The 23,182-nt window shown below is 49.6% G+C and overlaps 1 protein-coding gene across 3 annotated transcripts in view; it reads right to left on the bottom strand.

The window, feature by feature from the left end:
• The window catches only part of ATG7 (autophagy related 7), a 158,582-nt gene that overhangs the window by 39,055 nt on the left and 96,345 nt on the right, over window positions 1-23,182 (bottom strand). For all 3 annotated transcript variants that reach the window (XM_058678810.1, XM_058678811.1, XM_058678809.1), the window contains one exon: window positions 16,909-17,031. In XM_058678810.1, the coding sequence (XP_058534793.1) occupies window positions 16,909-17,031 (123 nt within the window). The remainder of the gene's footprint in view (window positions 1-16,908; window positions 17,032-23,182) is intronic.

Below are 23,182 nucleotides of genomic sequence, written 5' to 3' on the forward strand. Positions count from 1 at the left end.
CCTGTCTGGAGTCTGTGGTCAGCTGAGAAGACAGGGCAGTCTGGGCAACAGAGTAAGGCTTGCACTGAAGCCCTTGGTCACAGCAAAACAGAAGCATTTAGAGGGACAGGAACAGACAAAGGCCAAGAATTCAGGCTAGAGCGGCTGTCCTGTGTGGTCAGCACCTGTGCACCCACACCACCCCGTCCTTCAGTGGAATGCCCACCTCGGTCCTGTCATGTGGTTAAGCACAGCTGCCAATCACTGCCCCTAGCCCTGGTCCAAGCTGGCCAATAATGACAGTCATTCTTTATTTAGACCAAGGGAATCAAGGGAAGGCACAGGACCTGGGCCTGGCCCAGCACAGGCCTATCCGAGGTCTCCCGGCTGGAGCCACTGGAACAGCAAATCTTAACAAACATGCAAGATTCTGGGACCCCGAGGCCCTGCGCCCTCTCACCTGGGGCAGGGGGAGGGCACCCCATGGGCACAGAGGCCAGGGAATGGCAACAGAGATGACCGAGATGACGAACTTGGTCCTGACACTCCACCAGTCCAGAACCCCTGGCAACACGTGAGGCTTCTGCGCTAAAACTCACTCGGGCTTTTGGTCTCTGCCATCCACAACCAGGGGTCAGAAGGCTAGCAGCGGCTTTTTGTTAAAAACGTTTGTTGTGATGATCAACTGAGTAAATGCAAGAGGATGCTGAGAAACACAAGGTGCCTGCTGGGTGTCACATTCTGATCCCAGGGATACGCCAACAGGAGTGGAAGGAACCCGATGGAGGCAGCAAAGCACAGAGAATGCTTAGCACGTCACAGGACCTCTGAAACGCGGAGGTAGGTGGGACAAAGGGCGCCCTCTCCCACTCTGTCCTCGCCCCAGGAGCGTGACGGACAGCACGGAATGCAGCCCCACTAAGCCCCCCACTGTATCATCCTCACATACCCTCTGGCTGGGAGGGATCAGCCGTGCCTAACCCCAGGCAGCAGGCATTTCTGGTGCAGGCTGAGACCAAGCACCAGTGTTGTGAAAACACACACCCCAGGCAGTCCTGACACCAGGGTTGCGAGCCATTGCTGTCACCCAGCCAGTGTTTCTGTTTGCAAGGCAGGACCAAAAGGCTATAGGTGCAGGGACTCTGAGTAAGCTCAATGGCTCAGCTGGGCTCAGCCACGGGGTTCAGTGGGCTCCCCAGATGTTCCAAGTGAATAAACAGATTATCCTACTGTGCTTCAACAGCTTATATTTGAGTGAAACATGCAGGGATTTTTAAGAAATGGAGTAGACGCACTCCTATGTTCATAGCAGCACAATCAGTAATTGCAAAAACATGGAAGCAACCAAAATGCCCATCAATAGAGGACTGGATAAGAAAGCTATGGTTCATCTACTCCATGGAATACTACTCAGCTATTAAAAAAAACAAAATGCAGTTCTTTGTGGCCAAATGGGCCAAACTGGAAACCATAATGCTAAGGGAAATGAGCCAATCCCAAAAGGTTAAATACCACATGTTCGCCTTAATTTAAGATGATATGATGTTATGTATAACATGTTATATTATGAATATGTTGTGTATAAACTAAAATTGAAATGTAAGTGAGGTGGTCACAGAAGGTGGCTAGGAACTCGCATTTACTTTTAACATATTGGTTACTCATTACTATGTCAATTAATTCCATAATGATGTAAATTTTTGCTGATGGTATGTTGGAGCTTTCAATTGACTGGGATGATACTCTGCTGGCTCTGTCTTCAGACCAGAAAGGGTATACCTAAGAAGCCGTTGAACTTGACTGGACAATAAGATGCTGGACTCTATGTTTGGTATACGCTTGCAATGGGGGAATCTCAACTGAACTTGAGCTGTGGTTATGCAACAAGGTGGAGGAATCCACCATGGTGGGAGGGTTTGGGGAGGGGTGGGGAGAACCCAAGTACCTATGAAACTGTGTCACATAATACAATGTAATTAATGAATTAAAAATAATGAATAATAAAAAAAAAGAAAAAAAAGAAATGGAGTAGACATGCAAATCATCAGAGATAAGAAATCCAAGCAAAAATCCCAAGATGCCCAGCCTCACTGGCAATCAGGAAAATGCACGTTGAAAGTTTACTGGGACAGTTTTAGGTGTCTAACCAAACCGTGACAGTTTTAAAACAAGAGGGTCCCAAGACCTCGGCCACAGAGACTCCAACAGGAGGGTTCGCCAAAGAATTGGTAAGCCTGCTCTGGGAGACAGGTGGTCACGCCCCTTTCTCCTACCCACCACCAGTCCAAGAAAAGATGGAAGATAGAACAGGTCAGTCAACCACCACAGCTATATGTTGGCAACGAAGCATTGGACAAAGGGAGACTTTATGATGGACTATGTCAATCAGTAGATTATTCAACAGCCTCATCGTGTCTGGAGTGGCGAGATTGGCAGCAATGCATAACTGGTGAACTACCGGGACCACTTGAGCAAGGATCTCAGAGCATGCTTTACATCTGGGACCTGGGGTGGGTGGGAGACTGGGTGGGGTTTCTCCTCAATATTCCCTTTAGCCCTTGTAACTTTTTACCCTAATAAACAATGTAAAGATTGTCAAAATATAATTAAGAAAAACAAACAAACAAAAACCAGCGACAGCATTCTGGGCAGGGGGAGGAGGGAAAGAGGGAAGGGAGGTATCACCTCCCAAAGGAGTCAGCACTGATTTCCCACGTGTGAGCAAAGTTTCCGATACGAAAATGGTCAGCTGTCCTTCAAAGCTCTGTCCACCCAACAATCCTACATTTGACGACTAGTTAACTCCAATTCTAAACTGCTAGTATTGAATTTGCTCTTTAGAAGGGGAGATTGTTGAGCCCGGCACGATAGTGTAGTGGTTAAAGTCCTAGCCTTGCATGTGCCAAGATCCCATATGGGTGCCGGTTCTAATCCCTGCAGCCCCGTTTCCCATCTAGCTTCCTGCTTGTGGCCTGGGAAAGTAGTCCAGGACGGCCCAAAGCCTTGGGACCCTGACCCACGTGCAAGGCTCCTGGCTCCTGGTTTCGGATCGTCTCAGCTCCAGCCACTGTGGCCGCTTGGGGAGTGAATTATTGGATGGAAGATCTTCCTCTCTGTCTCTCCTCCTCTCTGTATATCTGCATTTCCAATAAAAATAAATATAAATCTTAAAAAAAGGGGAGATTGTTAAAATTTTTTTGAAAGAGGACAGTCATTTGAAAATATTACAATGTAAAAGAAACACAGGAGCAGCGTGGGGTCTTGCCCATTTCAGCCTCTGAAGGACGGACTGCCTCGCACGTGCACAGGCTCTCACACCTGCCTTATGGTCTCACCTGCAGCTCAGAGGAGCTGGTGGAGAGAATGCTGAGGTTGGACAGACTCAGCGGGATCCCAGGATGAGTCTTGGGCAAGGAAACAGCCCCATATGTGGGAAGAGAGAGCAAAGTAAGTGTGGAGGGGCAGAAGCTCAGCTGCCACTGCCCACGGGCCTGTCGGTTACCCTGGTGGTCCGGGAAATCCTGCTGCTTGCTGATGTCACAGCCGTCCCTTGAGGACGTGCTCTCAGGATGAACCTGTGCCTGTCACCAAGGGACCGTATAACTGTGGGTGGCTGCGGCCAAGGGAGCCCATACTCCATGTGGGCGTGAGGTGGTCACTGCAAGCCATGTGACAACGTCCCAGTAAAAACATCATAAAGCTCTTGAACTGACTTCTAAGGAAGATGAGGTGCGCACATATATGTCATCTGAAATCAGAATTATCTCATTCTTCTGTAAAACCATCCGCTGTTCATCTCTGACACTCCCATAACCATTAAACGCCAACTGCAATCCTAATGGTGAACAACTGTAAAGATTTTACCTTCAAGGACATAAGGCACAACATCATATGTCAAGAATCATTTTAAGAAATATTTCATTAAAGAGAAACAGCGAGAGAGAAAGAGAACTTTCCATCTACTGGTTCGTTCCCAAAAGCCTGCACTGACTTGTGCTGGGCCAGGTCAAAGCTAGAACTACAAGTTCAATCCTGGTTTCCTAGGTAGGTACCAGTGACCCACCCACTGGACGTCTCCCAGGGTGCACGCTGGCAAGGAGCTGGAGTTGGGAGGCAGGAGTCCCTAATGATGGCTAAGTCACTAGTCTGCAACTTAACCCAAAGCACATTTTTAATAATAGATGTATCTACACACACACACACACAGAGTGCTTTTCCATTTGGCTTTTTCTTTTCCCCCAAAGGACACTTATTTTTCTGAAAGGCAGAGTGACAGACCAATCTTGCCTCTGACGCTTCACTTCCAGATGGCACCAACAGCTGGTGCTAGGCTACGTCAAGTTGAAGTCAGAAGCCTCAAACTCCATCAGGGTCTCCATCTGGGTCCCCCAGGCAGGGCCCCCCTCTGCTACTTGCCCAGGCTCACTCACATGGAGTTCATCTGAAGCAGAGCGGTAGGGACTTGAACTGGCACTTCAGTATGGAATGCTAGTGTGGCGAAGTGGATGAAGCCACCACTTGTGTTGTTGGCAGTCCACGTGGACTCTGGCTTCTGTTCCCTGGCCCCTGCACTTCTGATCTGGCTCCTTCCTTACGCCCTCTTCCTCCCAGAGTTTCATTTGCTGGTTCAGTCCCCACATGGCCAGGACAGCCAGGGGTCCTGTTTCTCACACACAGGTGACCAAACACTTAGGGCATGTTCTGCCCCTTTCCCAGGCAATTAGCAGGGAGCTAGATTAGAACTGAAGCAGTTGGTGCCCATATGGGTTGTTGGGCACCACAGGCAGAGGCCTAGCCTGACACACCATGGTGCCAGCTCCCAATCTGCTTTTCTGAGAAGTCATATCCTATGCCTCTTCTGGGAGCCCACCACGAGTGCTGAGCAGGCTGAGCCCAGCCTCCACGGTGCTGAAGCCTGAGGCCCCTGTTCCTCAGGTCAGTATCGGGGGGAGAACGGGAGAACAGGGTGAAGAGGAAATGGGAAATAGTTGTCTCTGAAGGGCTGGCTCTCACTTGTTTAGAGCTTCTAAAGTTAGAAAGAATAACAAAAGCTGCATGTGTCTTTTGTGAAAACAAATTGATTTTTAAATCTTTTTAAAGCCAAGTTTCTTTCCTTTTAATAAAATACCAAGCAGAATTAGATAGGATCTCTCCCAAGGAGATTTAAACACAAATACCTGAAGTCAGCAGAAACTTAAAACCCAACCACCACTGAGCAGTTTACCTGTAACTAGGAACTCGGCAATAAGCCTGGGGTGAGAGTACCAGAACGGAAAGCACAGCATTCCACTCGGGACACTTGCACGGCTCGTGCAGAGCCTGTGTGCTCTATCTCCTCCTGATTCAGCTTCAGGCTGCTGAATCCTGGGAGATGGCAGCAGATGGCTCAGCTACTTGGGTCCCTGCCACCATGCTGGGAGACCTACACTGAGCTCTGGGCTCCTGGGATATGCAGTGACCTCTGCCTACCCTTAGGCCTCTCAAACACATTAAATGAATCAAATTGCAGGAAAAAAACCTTTAAAACATTCCATCCTGGGAGAATCAAGATGGTGGAATAGGGTAAAGACATGTTTAAACAGACGGAGAAACATTAGCCAGGGTGAAGCAGAGAGAGCACATTCCAGGAAATACAAGAGGACAGAACAATAGCAGAGGGGCACCTGGAGACTGACAGACACAGGAAAGCAGCAGACACAACAGTGTGGTGTCGCAGTGACCGCTACTCTAGTGGCATTCAGCAAGTGGCGATCTAAACTCTACCAGCAGTCAGGTGGGAAGGGGAGTTCACCAGGAGTGACATAGCTTAGAAACTTACCCTAAGGAGAAGAATCTGACAACCAGAAGTACAAAGACCAAGAGTAAAAGAAGAGACAGAGGTACAACGAATATTATTGAAGATTCCCCTGCAAAGGAGAAAAACCCTTTGCCAAGCTCAGAGTTAACTTAGGGATACATCGAGAAAATGGGGGGATACAGAATTCAGAAAACTCATTATAAAGCTTCTTATTGACAATAAGAAGCACATACAGGAGTTCAAGGAATTTAAGGAGTATGTCACACAGGAAATAGCAACACTGAAACAAAATCAACCAAATCATGATGGACGCAATAGCGCAAATTAAAAATTTAGTGGAAAGTCTCAATAATAAAATGAAGGAAGCAGAAGAAATAATCTCAGAATTGGAAGGTTTCTTGTCACAATGGGGAAACAATCAAAAAGCTGGAAGCAGAATTGGGTCAAGCTAAAAAAAAGTATTCAAGAATTAAGAGACACTACTAAAAAGCCAAGAGTTATGGGAGTCCCAGATGGTGCAGAAAGAGAAGCTGAGTTTAAAATTTATTTAATGAAATAATAAAGGAAAATTTCCCTAATCTAGAGAAAGAATTGGGAAACAACATCCAGGAGGGACACAGAACTCCCAACAGGGTTGACCAAAAGTGATCTTCACCACAACACATGATAATCAAGCTCTCTTCAATCAAACATAACGAAAAGATCCTTAAATGTGCATGTGAAAAAAAAATCAATTGACATACAGAGGAATGGCAATCAGACTCACAGCTGACCTCTTACAGGAAACTCGACAGGCCAGAAGAGAATGGAGTGACATATTCCAGATTCTAAAAGCAAAAATTCTCAACACAGAATAACATACCCAGCAAAGCTCTCTTTTGTCTTTGAAAACAAAATAAAATTCTTCCACAGTAAAGAAAAGTTAAAAGAATATGCCTCTTCTAAACCTGCCCTACAAATGATACTTAAAGATGTTTTCTTGACGGAGAAAAGGAATAGCGCCCACCAAAACCAAAGGCAAATGTGAAGAACATCCCAGTAAAATGACAACAGAAGACTAAGTCAATGAACAATCCATTGCTAAAATGACAGAACCAATTACCACCTATTTATATTAATCCCGAATGCAAATGGCTTAAACTCATCAATCAAATATCATAGACCAGTAGACTGGATTCAGAAAACAAAACCCATCTATGTTGCCTACAGGAGACACATTTCACCAACAAAGATCAGCGGAAACTACATTTTATGGATTCTGTCATGTTTTCATTTTCAGTTTCATTTCTTCAAAACACTTTCTTTCTCATTAAATTCTTCACTGACCCATATGGTCTGAAACCAGGAGCTTCTTTCAGGTCTCCCATGCAGGTGCAGGGTTCCAAGGCTTTGGGCCGTCCTCGACTGCTTTCCCAGGTCACAAGTATGCAGCTGGGTGGGAAGGGGGCTGCCAGGATTAGAACTGGTGCCCGGGAAATCCAAATTAAAACATCAATGATGTACCACCTGACACCAGTAAGAGTGGCCCACATGAAAAACAGCACCAACAACACTTGTTGGCGAGGTTGCGGGAAAAAGGGAACCCTACTCCACTGCTGGTGGGGCTGCAGGTTGGTACAGCCTCTATGGAAATCAGTATGGAGAACATTCGAACAACTCAAAATCAACATACCGTATATCAACATACCTAGGAATATATCCAGTTTTATGAGAAACCAACATGCATCCCTATGTTCACAGCAGCACAATCAGTAATTGCAAAAACATGGAAGCAACCAAAATGCCCATCAATAGAGGACTGGATAAGAAAGTTATGGTTCATCTACTCCATGGAATACTACTCAGCTATTAAAAAAAACAAAATGCAGTTCTTTGTGGCTAAATGGGCCAAACTGGAAACCATAATGCTAAGGGAAATGAGCCGATCCCAGAAGGCTAGATACCACATGTTTGCCTTAATTTAAGAGGATATGATGTTATGTAAAACTTGTTATTTTATGAATATTATGTTATATGTTATGCATAAACTAAAATTGAAATGTCAAAAAAAAAAAAAAAAAGAACTGGTGCCCATTTGGGATCCTGGTGCATTCAAGGAGAGGACTTTAGCCACTAGGCTACTGCACCGGGCCCTAAATGTCCCTTTCTAATGCAGGGACAACTAGCGGCTAGGAAGGAAGAAATGATGTGCCACCTGTCCGTTCCCCAGCACTGAGTCCAGAGAGGGAACCACAGGAAAAGTGGGGAGTAAAATTGGAATCCTGCAGTTTCCACAAGAAGCGAGTGCAGAGAGAGAGACCAGGGCGCTGGCTCAGGGCAGACAGGAAGCGTAGTCACCAACAACACAGAGCACAAAGGGTCACCCAGTGTGTCAGCGGCACACTCTTCAAGGTCGAATGACGCAGCAGCCGCGTCACCCACACACTCCACGATGGAGTTCCCACCGTCCAACGCTGGCTCTCCAAATCCACCTCCACACTCTGACACTCCGCTGGTCTTCCTGACCCTGGGCATACCCACTGCCCTGCAGGCCACAGAGCCGCTTCCTGTCTGAGCTCCTCACATGCCCAAGAACTTGACGAATGGCCAGTGAATATCTGCAGACTAACAGAAGTCATAGTCAAATAGGAGTAGTATCTGGTTTTGAAAGAACAATGGGGCAGGCAGTGGCTGTGATGCCGAACTCCATATGGACACTGGTTCGAGACCTGCCTGCTCCACTTTTCATCCAGCTCCCGCTAATGCACCTGGGAAAGCAATCAAGGATGGCCCAAGTGCTTGGGCCCCAGCGTCCATGCAGGAAACCTGGGACAAGCTCCTGGCTCTGGCCCAACTCCAGCCATTTCAACCGTTTGTGGACTGAACTAGTGGATGAAAATCTCTGTGTCTCCTTCTAATTCTGCCCTTCAAATAAAAATAAATAAATCCTTAAAAAAAAAAAAAAGACACCTCAGGAGAGCTCATGTGCCTTCCTCTCTGTACCCCTACAGCTGAGAGGCATGAGAGATCAAAGCTTCGATCTCAACACCAAGAAATCAACTTCATTTTACAGTTTCAAAACAGGGAAAGCCCCCGGATTCCACACAGGCGGCTGTTATGTTTGCAAGTGAGAAGCGTCAGCTGACAAAACAGTCCCTGGCAGATGCAAGAGTCCCGGGCAGCGCAAGGCCCCCACCTCCTGACCCCGGGAATCCAACGTTTTCAGTTCCATCTTCAAACCCCGCCCTCGCCGCGTCCCATCAAAAGCGCCAAGGGCGGCGCCACTCTGCCTCAGCCACAGCTGGCTCTAGGTCGCAGGAGGCCAGCAGTGCCCCCACGCCACCAAAACGACACAGTTCACACTGAAACACCAAAATGGCTCAGTGGATCCAAACAACTGTCTCAGGCTGCACGTGTTTACTTCCTGAAATACTGAGAGCAGCCTAACAGTCCCACCCCCGCCTCCACCGGCCTTCAGCCACTGCGGCCAGGCCGGAGTCCGGCTCAGCACTGCCTGTGCCCGGCTTTGTGGGCCGCCTTGACCAGGCCAGGATGCCTCTCTGTGCGGGGCCTGCGTGGAGCAGCTGCCCCCGTGGCCTGCTGCTGAGAAGGGGGAAGGGAGGGTGGCAGGACACCCACCGCGGGACCTTCTCTGTGACCAAGACAACTCTGCAAGTTGCCCATCCCGAGTTTGACAAGTCACCAGGCTTGAGGGCACAACCATGGGGCTGAGCTACAAGGGCTGAGTGATGGGACGGAATCAAGCTCACGGTTGTGTGGCCATGATGTGCTCTGTTTGTGTCCAAGATTCTTACAGATCCATGCCACACGCTCACAAGGGACGGGGCTGCCACACGGAAGCAGGCTTTCAACGAGTATGCCAGAGAAAACGTGTGTGCGTGTACAGGCCACGTCACAGCATGTGGTGTACAGGTGCCAGTCCCGGCTGCTGCACTTTGTTTTTTAAAGATTTATTTTTTAGGGCCCGGCGGCGTGGCCTAGTGGCTGAGGTTCTCGCCTTGGACGCCCCAGGATCCCATATGGGCGCCAGTTCTAATCCCGGCAGCTCCACTTCCCATCCAGCTCCCTGCTTGTGGCCTGGGAAAGCAGTCAAGGACGGCCCGATGCATTGGGACCCTGTACCCGTGTGGGAGACCCGGAAGAGGTTTCTGGTTCCCGGCTTCGCACTGGCACAGCACCAGCCTGTTGCGGCTCACTTGGGGAGTGGGTCATCAGACAGAAGATCTTCCTCTCTGTCTCTCCTCCTCTCTGTATAACTGCCTTTGTAATAAAAATAAATCTTTAAAAAAAAGATTTATTTTTTATTTTTATTGCAAAGTCAGATACACAGAGAGGAGAAGAAACAGAGAGGAAGATCTTCCATCCATTGATTCATTCCCCAAGCGGCCGCAAAGGCTGGAGCTGAGCATTTCCAAAGTCAGGAGCCTGGAGCCTCTTCCAGGTCTCCCACATGGGTACAGGGTCCCAAGGCTTTGGGCTGTCCTCGACTGCTTTCCCAGGCCATGAGTAGGGAGCTGGATGGGAAGTGGGGCCGCCAGGATTAGAACTGGTGCCTATATGGGATCGTGGCACATGCAAGGCTAGGACTTTAGTTGCTAGGTTATAGCACTGGGCCCCTGGCTACTTTACTTTTGATTCAACTCCCTGCCAGTAGTACTCGGGCCTCTGCCACCCATGTCAGAGACCACAATGGAGTGCTAGGCTCCTGGCTTTGCCTGGACCAGCTCTGGCCACTGCAGCTACTTGTGGAGTGTCATGAGGAATGGATGGCACAAGTCGCTGTCTCCCTCTCTGTGTGTCATTCATGTGATAATATTCATTTTTTTAAAAATGGGGGCTGGCAGTGTGGTGTGGTAGGTTAAGCCATTGCCTGTAGTTCTGGTATCCCATATGAGTGCCAGTTTGTGTCATGGCTGTTCCACTTCTAATCCAGCTCCCTGCTAATGGTCTGGGAAAGCAGCTGATGATGGCCCAACTGCTCAGGCCCCTGCACTCATGGGGGAGACCTGAAAGAAGCTCCTGGCTCCTGGCTTCGGCCTGACCCAGCAACGGCCTTTGCGGACGGAAGCAGTGGACGGAAGCACTCACATGTTCTCTTCCTCCTCCCCCTCTCTAGCCCTGCCTTTCAAATAAATAGAAAAAATCTACAGAAAAAAGCTTGTTCAGAAATTGAGAAACCAAGTATGGGAAAATGTTAACTGCTGAATCCAGGAGGAACTTTTTGTTCATCTTCTCTACATTTGAGAATTTTCCTTTTGCAATGTCTTGGGCAAAAAGGAAAAAATCATGCCATAAAGGGACATTGTGAGGACTCCCACTTGGGTCGGGTCTCAGGTTATCCGCACCCTCACCTGCGCAGTCATTCTCTCCTGCCTGTCACACCGTTCACAGACTAATCTGCTTCCTTCTGCCAGTAAGCACGCCAGGCAGGCACTTGCTGGTGCAGGCGAGGCTGCACTTACTGGAAACTCCCAGTAAAAGAAGGGCCTCCATGAGGTAAGCAGGGATTAACAATAGTTGAAACACACCACCACTAAGAGATCATTGCCATCAGTGACACGAAGTCCACTCCCCCAACAGGGAGCCATCCTATGCTAGCCCCGTCCAATCAGGACCACCCAGAGCAGAGCGAGAAGAAGGGAGGTGCGGCCAAGCTCCTCGACAGTGCACGGGGCTGTGGCTTACCTGTCTCTAACTCCTCCTGAATGACATACACTTTACACACCATACTACTCAGCCATGCAAAACACCCCACCCCACCCACCACCACCATCACCCCCAAAAGGCACCACTTACCCCAAGGCGACATTTACCAAGCTCCCACCCCACACCGCACCTATCGCAGACTCTATGGATCCTAACATTCTTGGACAACTGATGTGAATGAAATACTCCAGTGGAAGGCCTTTTGTGACCGGCTCGTTTTCAAACAATGATGTTCACCTCCATGTAGGGCTCCGAGTTCCAGCCTTTCTCCAGTGCAGTAACATCCAACATTCATGAGCTACTGGACATCTGGGTTGTTTCCACTTTCTGAATATCAAGAATAACTAAGTGACAGTATCACGAACATCTGCATATAGAAGAATGCTGTCACTTCTTCCTGGCTAAGGATTTATTAACGAACCCTATGCGTCAGACTGTAATTGTACCTTTACCTTTTTAATGAACCACAAAAGTATGTTCCAAAGTGGCTGCAGAATTCTATACTCCCACCAGTACTGATGGAGGAGTCCAGGGAATGAGCATTCCAAGGAAGTTGTCAAAGCAAGGGGCCTGGGAGCTTCTGCTTGGAAGCTGCACTGCCAGGGGGTGAGCAGCAACTTTTATTAACTGCTCAAATGTGGCTGGGGGACTGGGGTTGCTGAAGAAGCCACAAGCCCTGGGGTCAAGCCTGGAGAATGAGGTCAATTCACCGTGCTGGACTCCAGTGCTGTGGATGTCTGCATACTGCTATGCACTGTGAAAAAGCTCTTCTCAAGGCTCAAAAATCCAACTCCAAATCTCCAAAGAATGTTTCTAGTAATGGCAGCCAGATAAAACAAACACCAGAGAACATTTACAAAAATGTGTAAAAGGTAATAAGTTTTATAGGCTTTTAAACATTTTAAAAACACTTAGTGATTTGACCTTTTATTTATTAAAGTTTACTTATTTCAAAGGTAGAGAGAGACAGAGAGGTCTTCCATCTGCTTGTTCACCCCCAAGTTCTCACGACAGCTGGGCCAGGCCAGGACCAGGCCCCCCAGGCTGAGTGTGTGGATGTGCAGAGCCTGACGCACAGAAAGCTGACACTCTCCATCCAAGATGGATCCCGAGAACACCAGCAGAACCAGGACCAATGGCAAGCAGGATTCTGTTTTCTAACCCCAGCTGGCCCAAAGAGATTCCTGCATCTGGATCCGCCCCCGCCCCTCACCCCAAGGGCCTCCACAACTCATCCTGATGGGGAGGGAGGCCGACTCTGCCCAGGCCTCACTGTCCACTCTGGCTGAAGCCTCCCCAGGTGATGCGAACGTCTCAAACCCAAGCCAATGACTCTCAGGAATTAAAAAAACAGTGTGTGCGTGGGGGAACATATTTAATAACGTCAGTTCTGAGTAAGACGTGCCCCTCAAGCTTTATTTTCAAAACTAACCTGTAAATTGACTGTTTTTTTGTTTTGTTTTGTTTTTTTCTTGCCTCTGCCTCTCACTGGGGAGGTGGGGCCAAGGCCAAGTCTGCAGAGACTGCTATACAAGGAGAAACCGAGGCAGGGCACTGTGTAGCAGGGGCGTGCAGGTGGCTGGCAGAGGCTCTGCGGAGAGCACGCCAGAGGCCTGGGTGGGCGAGGTCAGGCCCCAGGGCGCCTTCCTGCGCTGCAACAGTCCCGAGTGCTGACACGGGCTTTCCCACAGCTCCGAAGGCCTCCACGGGCGGGTTTGTCATCGGAGGCGCTTGATGAAGCTTACATAAATATCTGACTGTTGTTAAATAGAAAACCAAACAAAACATGATTCCACGGGAACCAAATCAGAAGCAGCTGTGAAGGAGAGAGGCCAGGAACTCACTGAAGTGCAAAGGGCCTGGCGGGAAGCCCTGCTAATGGTGTGATTACCTCGCAGGACAGCGCAGCCGTGCCATGTGACTGTAACACTGTGTGTAAGTCTTTCTTCCTGCTGTGACAGAAACAGGCATTTCTTGTCTGGAATTTTGAATTCGGCAGTGGATCATTCGGAACCTGAGTCGGCTTGGCCCTGCTCCCTCCTGTCAACCCAATTGTGGCTGCCCACAACCTATCACAGTGGGGACTCAATTTCTTTTTTTTTTTCTTAAACAATCATGCATCAACCTCCACATTAGCAGGAATGAATTTTGTTCCACAAAAGCTTGAGAGGATGCACGTGATATTAACGGAGAATCGTACGTGTGACTGCATGGTACAGTTGAGGTAGGGGCACACGACATGGCCTGAATGCGATCCTGGGGTCCCGGGACATGAAAGCCTCCAAGGACCAGAGTGAAGTCTTTCACGGGAAGTTGGGTTATGGGCTTCGGGAACCGGAGTCCCAGGGCCACACCCACACAGCCTGTTTTATTAGCCCACTCGTGAGTCAGCTTTCTCTCTCGGTGGACTGAGTGAAAATACTGCAATATTTCTCAAAGCACGACCTTGAACTCACAGCTGGGAGGACAATGATAACAGACTCTTGCTCTAGTCACTGGAGGAGATGACCCTAAGAGGCCCAGTCAGCACATCCCGTGAAACATGGCTGAGGCATCCAGGTTTGAACAGAGGGGGCCTTCCATCAACAAAGCGAGCACTGTTCCAGTGCCAAGACTGGGGACGCTTGATGGCTCCCCAGTGTCCAGACCCTTTCCCACGGTGCCTGGGGTATGGGAGGAGCAGTGGTCAGGGTCGCTCGCAAGGAGAAAAGCACACCCTCAGCAAGGGTCTCCCAGCCAAAGAACAGGGTGTGTGTCCATGCCCTTTAAGATCTCTCCACAGGCACCTCAGAGAGTCAGTGGAAAAGGGGACTGAACATGCTGTTTATTCTGGTGCCCTCAGGGGTCTTGCCCAACATGGGAAGCATGCTGACTACAGAAAGCACACAAGGAAAAGAAAATGCATGCACCAAAACCCCTTATCTTCTAAAGCCATTTTTTTCATGAACTTAAAAAAAATGCAACAGCAAATGCAAATAGTGTATATGCAGTGTTTTCCTTCATTAACTGATAAAACTACCTTACCATGCACATTTCCCATTTATCCATTTGAAGCTACATGCCTGCCCCCCAGCCTTTCCTCAACTGGGAAAGGACAGTTCTTCTGCAGTGCAGCCAACTGACCAGGCCTGCTCTGTCTCTAAACTTCCTCTGCTGTGCCCCCAGCATCATCTGACCATGCTCACCCACTCACCCTACCATCGTACAGCCAGCACTGCCTACGACACACTTGCCTGGGCCAGCCCAGCCAGCTGGTTCCATGCTAGACTGTCCAAGCTGCCATTCCGGGTACCTGCTATGAGAGCCCAGGCCAAGGGCTCTGTCATCTCCCACAGAGCCTGGGGGAGGCAGGCCACGGAGCTGCAGGGTATGGGACACATGAGCCAACTCCAAACACTGTCTTTCCCTGAAGTCCAGATTGATCCTGCTACAACCATGAACCTTAAGCACACCATGCTGTGTGCAAGACATGGAGGCAGCATGCTGCTGTCCCACCTGGGCGACGTGTCCGCCACAGGCAAATCCACAGCTGGATTAGCGTCTGCTCTGGGCTGGAAGGACGGGAACGACCACTTCCCATGTCCACGCATCTGTTCACAGGGCTCTGTGTGCACCTTACAAGGGCGAGTCATGGGGCTTGGGAGTCACAACTCCACAACACTGGAGCATGTCACCCACACTGCAGGGCACTCCTGCTCCACACTCCTGAGCTTGGGCCTCGCGGACCCTGGTGACGCCCTAGAAATCTCATCACCTTCCTCCTCCCCCTCCATTTTCCTGTCAAATCCCAACTATTATCTTTAAAGAAAAAAACAAAACAAAACAAAAAAAACCCAAAAAACAAACATAGTCTTTAAAACTGCTTGCTGTCAGAGTCTCATCAACTTACCTCCCAGGCAGAGGTGGACACACACTTTTACAATCATGTAAAGCACACACGTGGGGAAGATGATTCTCAGATGAATGCCAAAGTCCTTCTCTTCCTAACAGAACGGTCTACTTAGGTATTTTTTTGGGGGGGGAGGGGTTCTTTCTTAAAAATAACAATTCTTTTCTGAGCCAGGTACCTGCAGGGGTCCGCAGCTGAGGAAAGCTGCCAGCTGCCTGCAAGAGACCATCTCCAGGCCACCTCTGGGCAGGAAGCTGAGTCTTAAGGGGATGGGTGTAGCAAGTGTGGCTTTTCAGAGTACTTATACACTACTTCACTATTTAGCTGCAGAACATGTTTGCTGGCTCCAGCTGATTGCCACTATTATGGAATGCAGGCCTGGGCTTGCTAGTCTGGACTGCCAAAGGAGCTGGAAATGGGAAAAGGACTTTTATGTGAAGCTTCTAACTTTCAGAGTTGGCTTCTTTCAAAATATAACACCTAGGGCAGGCCCAAAACACACACCCACAAGATCTGTCTGTCTCAGACACTGCAGCTGGCTCATCACCTGTAATTTGAAACCTGACCTGCGCTGACCATTCCATGACTAGAACCATCACTCCCTGGAGGGCAGACGCTCCCTGCTGCCCCAGGCTCCCGGAGCTCTGCAATGGTCAGAACCAGAACACACCGGGTGAAAACGGGAGTGGCTCACTGTCCTCCCTCCCCAACAGCCAGTCCCCAGGTGACCTCAGGGTCAGGCAGGACAGTGTGGCTTGAGGACTACACGTCAGCCATGGCCACTCCTGAGAGCTGTGTGGGGTCCCACTCACAGCTCTGGGACGGAATGGTCTCTGCACCCTAAAGGGGAGTGACACTCCAACACCCTGGGGTGCCAACCACTGCTCGCAGTGCAAACAGCATCTGGTTAGTGCCCGCAAGACCCCAAACGGAGTTCTGAAAGACCTGCTTTCGGTCCTAAGCCTGACACAAGAGAAAGACCGCCCAGGCCCTCCAGCATGCCTAGAGTAGCCCAGTCTACTCACAGCCCGACAAGTCCACTCCAGCAAAGCAAGATGGCAACACATTTCTTAAAGACAGTCCTTTCAATAAACAAAATGCAGCAGAAATCCAGGGAAGGAAGTCCAGAGTACTCTAGTCAAGAACAATGGCGCACAGGGCAGCTCCCTCAGCTCACGGCGGGTTCAGAACCCATGGAGACGGACTGGACCACCCATCGGGAGAGGCTCGCTAAGATCACCTCCACCACCACCTCCAGCTCCACCCTGGAGCGTGCAGCTCTGTGCTAAGAACAAGAGGTGCAGGGAAACCAGCTCCCTGCCCCCGCCAGGACCATCCTGCGCTCTCAGCTCCCACTGGGCAGCCGTCTACACGCACGCCCACCCAGCTTATCTCTGATCATCAGCAGGCATAGTAACATTTTCTCTATGGAAAAACAACCGTGCTATTGCCTAGTTTCCTCCTCATCTGCTCAGCTGAGTATCCAGCAGGTGTCAGACACACCTGCCCTCGCATCAGAGGCCAGTCCTGCTCTTACCTCGGCTGCCTGGGTCTCCTGGTGCAGCAGGGTGAGGCCGGTCAAGTCTTCCAGGAAGGAATGTGAAGAGTTAAACACCTTCGCGAGGAAGTCGAACCCTTCCCGTTCATACTGGTCCAGAACCTGTAAAATATACAAGGTTTTTTTGGTTTTGTTTTCTTAAGCAGCTGTAGGTTTTATTTATTTATTTATTTATTTATTTTTATTCTTATCATTTTATGTTATGATCCCATGTGAGCACCGGTTCTAATCCCGGCAGCTCCACTTCCCATCCAGCTCCCTGCTTGTGGCCTGGGAAAGCAGTCGAGGACGGCCCAAAGCTTTGAGACCCTGCATCCGCGTGGGAGACCTGGAAGAGGTTCCTGATTCCCAGCTTCGGATCAGCGCAGCACCAACTGTTGTGGTCACTTGGGGAGTGAATCATCGGATGGAAGATCTTCCTCTCTGTCTCTCCTCCTCTCTGTATATCTTTGTAATAAAAAAAAAAAAATGAATCTTAAAAAAAAAATAGAAATCCAGCTTTCAACATGCTCCAAAGCCCACAATGTTCTGAGCACCAACACGATGCCACAGGCAGAAAATCCCACACGTGACCCTGTGACATGCCACAGTTAAAACACAAGCTCACTACCTCCGGGATATATGGATACAGTGCCTGGTAAACATGGCATGTGGAGTTTGGATCTACATTTCTCTAAGACTCTTCATTGTGCAAGAGCCTATTTGAGTATTTCAAGCCCCGAAGAATCTGGGATCTCAAACATGCCTGGTCCCGAGCCTTTCAGCTAAGCGATGCTCCATCTGCACTGTTGGGATCTGCAGAAGCACGCAGGCTTCCCTTGCACTGAGACAGCAAGAAGGTCTAACTCTCTGGGGGTGTTTTCCCAGTGTAGGAGAGAGGGGGAGGAGCCTGTACCCTGGTGCCACACTGGTGATGGACAGCAGCCCGGCCTCCCTGGGGGCAGGAGTGTGAGAGCTGAGTGAGCCGCACAGCTGCAGGGAAAAGTCAGGACAGTGGGGGGTTCTGGAACCTTAACAGCGGGCACCAGGTTCCCTGCCTCTCCATGGAGAGGCGGCTCTACAGACATGGGGAGTGGTGATGACGGGTCAGTCCCACAGGGCCTGAGGAAGCTGAGTACTGACATGGAAACAATGCTGAGTCCTGGGTCCGGTGCAGCAGCCTACTGGCTAAAGCCTCACCTTGCATGCGCTGGGATCCCATATGGGCGCCGGTTTGTATCCCAGCTGTTCCACTTCCCTTCCAGCTCTCTGCTTATGGTCTGGGAAAGCAGGGGAGGAAGGCCCAAAAGCTTGGGACCCTGCACCCATTTGGGAGACCTGGAAGAAGCTCCTGGCTCCTGGCTTCAGATGGGCAACACTGCTGTTGCAGCCACTTGTGGAGTGAACTAACAGATGGAATATCTTTTTCTGTCTCTCCTTCTCTCTATAGATCTCACTTGGCAATAAAAATGAAGTAAAATCTTAAAAAACAGTATCTGAATCCTTCGGTCACCGCATGTGGCAACAACTGACGGCCTTGCCCGAGGCGGCATAGAGAGAATGCTACAGTACCACTACACCAAGAATGATCAGGTCCACAGGGACGGGTCTGACCATCACCCTGATCTGACCGCCACACACTGCATGAATCACAGTGCTGCCCTGCACCCCGTAAATATGCACCAGCTAAAAACAGAAAAACACTTCATGGGGTGGGTCAGCATCATGGCATAGTGTGTCAAGCTGCTGTCTGAGATGCCGACACCCCACAGGGGTGCTGGTTCCAATCCTGGCTACTCCACTTCCTCTCCAGTTCCCTGCTTATGGCCTGAGAAAGCAGTGGAGGATGGCCCAACTGTTTGGAGCATCACCTGGGAGACCTGGAAGAACAGCCTGGCTTAGCCACAGACGTGGCCATCCGGAGCAGAAGCCAACAGATGGAACCTCTCCTTCGCTGTCTCTTCCCTGCTCTTTGTAATTCTGATTTTCAAATAAGTAAGTGCATCTTTTTTTTCTTTTAAAAGCGATGAATGAGGAAAGCAAGGCGGCCCTCACAGCTGAGCGGGAGCCGTGTTTACTGCCTGAGCTTGCAGTCCAGACCCGGCTGACCAGGGGAGAGGGGAGCAGCCCACCCTCCCCTCCCCGGGGCAGCCCCCACAACGCTGACCACTAGCAACCTGCAAGACAGAGGCTTTACTCAGGCACAAGCATTTGAGAAGTGAGAAAACCAAAACGAGCATATTTCAAAAGTGAAAGTGTACACACACACACACACATCTGAGGTCCCAGCTCAGGACAGAAAACACAAGTTTTGGGATTGGGGCCTGGCAGGGCAAGGGGGATGAAGGAGAGAGCCGCAGGAGCGGGCCTGGGAGGCACACAGAAGGGACTGAGCATGCCCGGCCAGGCCAGCAGTGAGTCCCCCACGGGGTTCACATGGCCAGACAGAGGCAGGGCCCACAAACTTCCCGTCTTGGGGTGGTCAGCATAGGAGATTAACTGGGTAACCCAATGCCCAAACAAATAGGCATTTAATATGTAACGGGATCTAGTTGCAATGGCAGGATTCTGGACAAAGCAGGCCGCAACCTCAAGAAAAACGCACATGCAAATTAAATGAGCTTTGTCACTGCTTATTTCTGCATGAACGCCGAAGCTTAGCAAACAGCTACTTGGTGCCAGGTTCCCAGTGGGATCAAACAAGAAACAAGCTTGGAAAGTGGGCAAAAACGTTTAGCCAGAGTTGGAGTAACTCCATCTGCGAGACTTCACTAGAAGCCAGCTAGCCCTTGAGGTGTGCAGTGTGGGCTTCCAGAACAAACTGCAGGCGGTTAGGGAGCTGCACGGGCAGTGGCCAGGAAGGCGCCCCACCCACCCTCCACTGCCATGGTGCCGAGAGCAGATGGGAAGGTGATGGGGGGGAACTCCTGAGCCACAGAGGAGCTCCCAACATCCTCCTTTGCGGTTGGAAGCTCAACTACTTGACAAGAATAAACAGTTTCTAACAGGGTCGAGGATTCCGGCCTCCGTCCCCCCAAGAGCTGAACCTTCCTAAAGGCAGAAATATGCCCAAAATTTCCAGAAAATAAAGAGGGCTGAGGAGGGGTGGGGAGACACTATTGCTACCAAAAGTCATGACATTGAGTAGAAAAAAAAAGATCATCCGTGATCTGGAATGTTTTCTCAGAACTGTTGTGCAAGGGCATGTTTTTCTCCTCCGTGACGCCTGCCGCTGGACGCAGGTGGTGCAATGCCCTCTTACGACGCCGCTGCAGGGCCAGCACTGCTCTCATTCGGACCCCTGGGTGACCTCTCACCTCCCTGTCCAGTCGTGCACCTAAACCCCCCACAGCTGGCCACCTTTAGCAACTCTAGGAATGCATTCCCAGGGTGTAAGATCTTCTGACCAGAAAATCTAATGGTTTTTACTTCAGGAGATGTGAAAAGAACTAATAGGGTTTTTATTATTCTTACGTAAGGACAGCCGGAAATGAACATCTCACCTTTAAAACAACAGCTTGGTGGTAGGGAGCTTGAGGCCTGGTATCTGAGATGCCCATGTGGGATGGCAGGTCAAGCCACTCCCTAGGACATGCCTGGGAGGCAAAAGCTAGCAGCTCAAGCTGGTGTTTCTGTCACCCCTGTTGGGGATGTGGATGAGTTTCCGGCTTTGGTCGTGGCCTGGCATGGCCTGGCCCAGTCCTGGTTGCTGTGGCAGCAGATGGAATAGGTCTCTCGCTTGCTTGCCCTGTCCCTCTCTCCCTCTCCCCATCTCTGCTTACAGCAGGAAGCAGTGAAAAAGAGCCGTTCATTCATATCAGCAGGAAGCAGAGAGCAAGGGCCTGACAGGCCAGGTTTTCCCAGAGCCCAGCTTTTCGGGGCCAGTAAACATCACCCGCAGCCCTCACTAAGCCCCCAGCAAGGGGCGGGGTGGGGAGGTGGGGTGGCTGGGCTGGGAAACACTTGTGAACCCCAGTCTAGACACAGGCTCCCAAGAGTGGAGACCTGGTCCCAAGGATACTCCCTCCACATGCCCTCCTTTACCACACCACCACTGGCCACTTGCAGCAGCACCCTGGACACAGGGGTGTCACTTCTGGTCACCAAGAAACAACTGCCAGGCATCCTGAGAGAAGGGCTGAGTGGGGCGGCACAGAGCAGAGCAGACAAGAAGAGGATGCGGGGACAGAATCAACAGGCAACACGTTCCACAACGAGCATAACAAGGACTCCGATGGACCGAGTGGAGGCACAGCTGGGTAGGGAAATTCCAGGAAATGATAGAGGCGCAGGAGCCTCTGTGACAGAAATGAATCCTGTGATGGGTTTACTGGCAGACCTGGGCAAGAGAAAGCCTCAGAAACTGAGGACATTTCCAATGGAAACAGAGAAAAGACAGAAAACAAAAGCAGAACTGGATATCCAGGACCTGTGGATAACCACATCAAGTGTAACTCGGAAAACAAGACGGAAGGTGCCGAGACGCGCACACTGCGGCCAGAGCAAAAATCCTCAGTAAAATATACAGTAAATCATGTGCTCCCTCTCTCTCCTGAAGTCATTTGCATCCCAACCAAGGTTCTGTGGAATTTTAGAGTTGTTTACACACAACGTCGCATATCTTATATTCAAAGCAACATATTAGAAGGGTTATACAATAGAACAAAGCAAGATTTATTCCTTGAGTGCAGGATAGTCGTAGAACACACAGGAATGCCTCAGGCTGAAGACTCAGTAGACCTGGAAGTAGGCAGCTGAAACCATCCAGGACCAGGAAGGAGGAAGGGGAGTAGGGGAGGAGAGTGAAGAAAAACCAGCTGAGCTGAGAACTATGGAGACGATCAAGCCAACCGGCACAGGCCTATCAGGGAGAGAACGAACATCTGTGAAGTGAAGCAAAACACAAGGGAACTAAAAACTGCAAGAGAAAATGACTATTAAGAACACAGAAGCCGGGGCCCAGTGCGATAGCGTAGTGGTTAAAGTGCTCGCCTTGCATGCGCTGGTATCCCATATGGTAGCCGGTTCTAATCCCTGAGTATCTGCTTCCCATCCAGCTCCCTGCTTGTGGCCTGGGAAAGCAGTCGAGGACGGCCCAAAGCCTTAGGACCCTGCACCTGTGCGGGAGATCCGGAAAAGCTCCTGGTTCATGGCTTTGGACTGGCTCAGCTCTGGTCGTTGCGGCCACTTGGGGAGTGAATTATTGGACAGAAGATCTTCCTGTCTCTCCTCTCTGCATATCTGACTTTCCAATAAAAATAAATAAATCTTTAAAAAAAAAAAAGAAAGAACACAGAAGCCAAAAAGGCATGACACACAAAACAAGTAGTTTTGTTAATTAACTAGGTTTATTCATTCTTCAATGTATACACACTTCAAAATAACATGTTTTATAGTAAACATTCACACATACAAAACAACTCAGAGGATCCTGGGTGATGGTTTGACCGGTTAATCCTCCATCTTGCAAGTGCCAGGATCCCATATGGGTGCTGGTTCATGTCCCAGCTTCTCCACCTTCCATCCAGCTGGTTGTGGTCAGGAGGGATGACAGCCCAGAGCCTTGGGACTCTGCGCCCGCGGGAGAGAAGCAGCTCCAGGCTCCTGGCTTTGGAAAGGCTCAGCTCCAGTCACTGCAGCCATTTGGGGAGAGAACTAGTGGATCTTTCTCTCTGTAAATCTGCCTTTGCAATAAAAATAAATTTTTTTTCAAAAGTTTCAGAAAATTGAAAGATTAACTGGCAAAACCAGTCCTATTTTATCATTAATTTCATTCCATGTAAATAAGTAACACTCAGAGTGAAAGATATGGAGGGAACATAAAAACAATCTGATCAAACTACACAAGGTATTTTATAAAACTCGACAAAAAATGAAATTACAAAAAATATTGGTGCAGAAAACTCATGACTTTCTCATAATTTGCATTTCCCAGGCTCTTTCAGAGATCCCTCTGCATGGATTCCAAAAATAATTTTGCATCAAAATAAACTTGTCTTTTTTTACTTCGCAACACAATTTGAAGAACACTTGAATGCTGGAAGAAATGCATCTTAACTTCACAAACATAAAAACCAAAAGGACAGAGGGGGCTGGCACTGTGGTAACGTGGGTTATTAAGGCCTGATCCCACATTACAGGGCAGGGCCAGTTCTGCTCCCAGCAGCGCCCCTGCTTCCTGCTAAAAAAACCAGAAAGGCAGGGAAAAACAGCCTGAGTAGCTGTGCCCGACACATCTTCGGGGGAACTGCATGAAGACCCCGGCCCTGACCTT

This window comes from Ochotona princeps, chromosome 21, assembly GCF_030435755.1.
Source record: "Ochotona princeps isolate mOchPri1 chromosome 21, mOchPri1.hap1, whole genome shotgun sequence".
In the NCBI taxonomy this organism is placed as follows: domain Eukaryota; kingdom Metazoa; phylum Chordata; class Mammalia; order Lagomorpha; family Ochotonidae; genus Ochotona; species Ochotona princeps.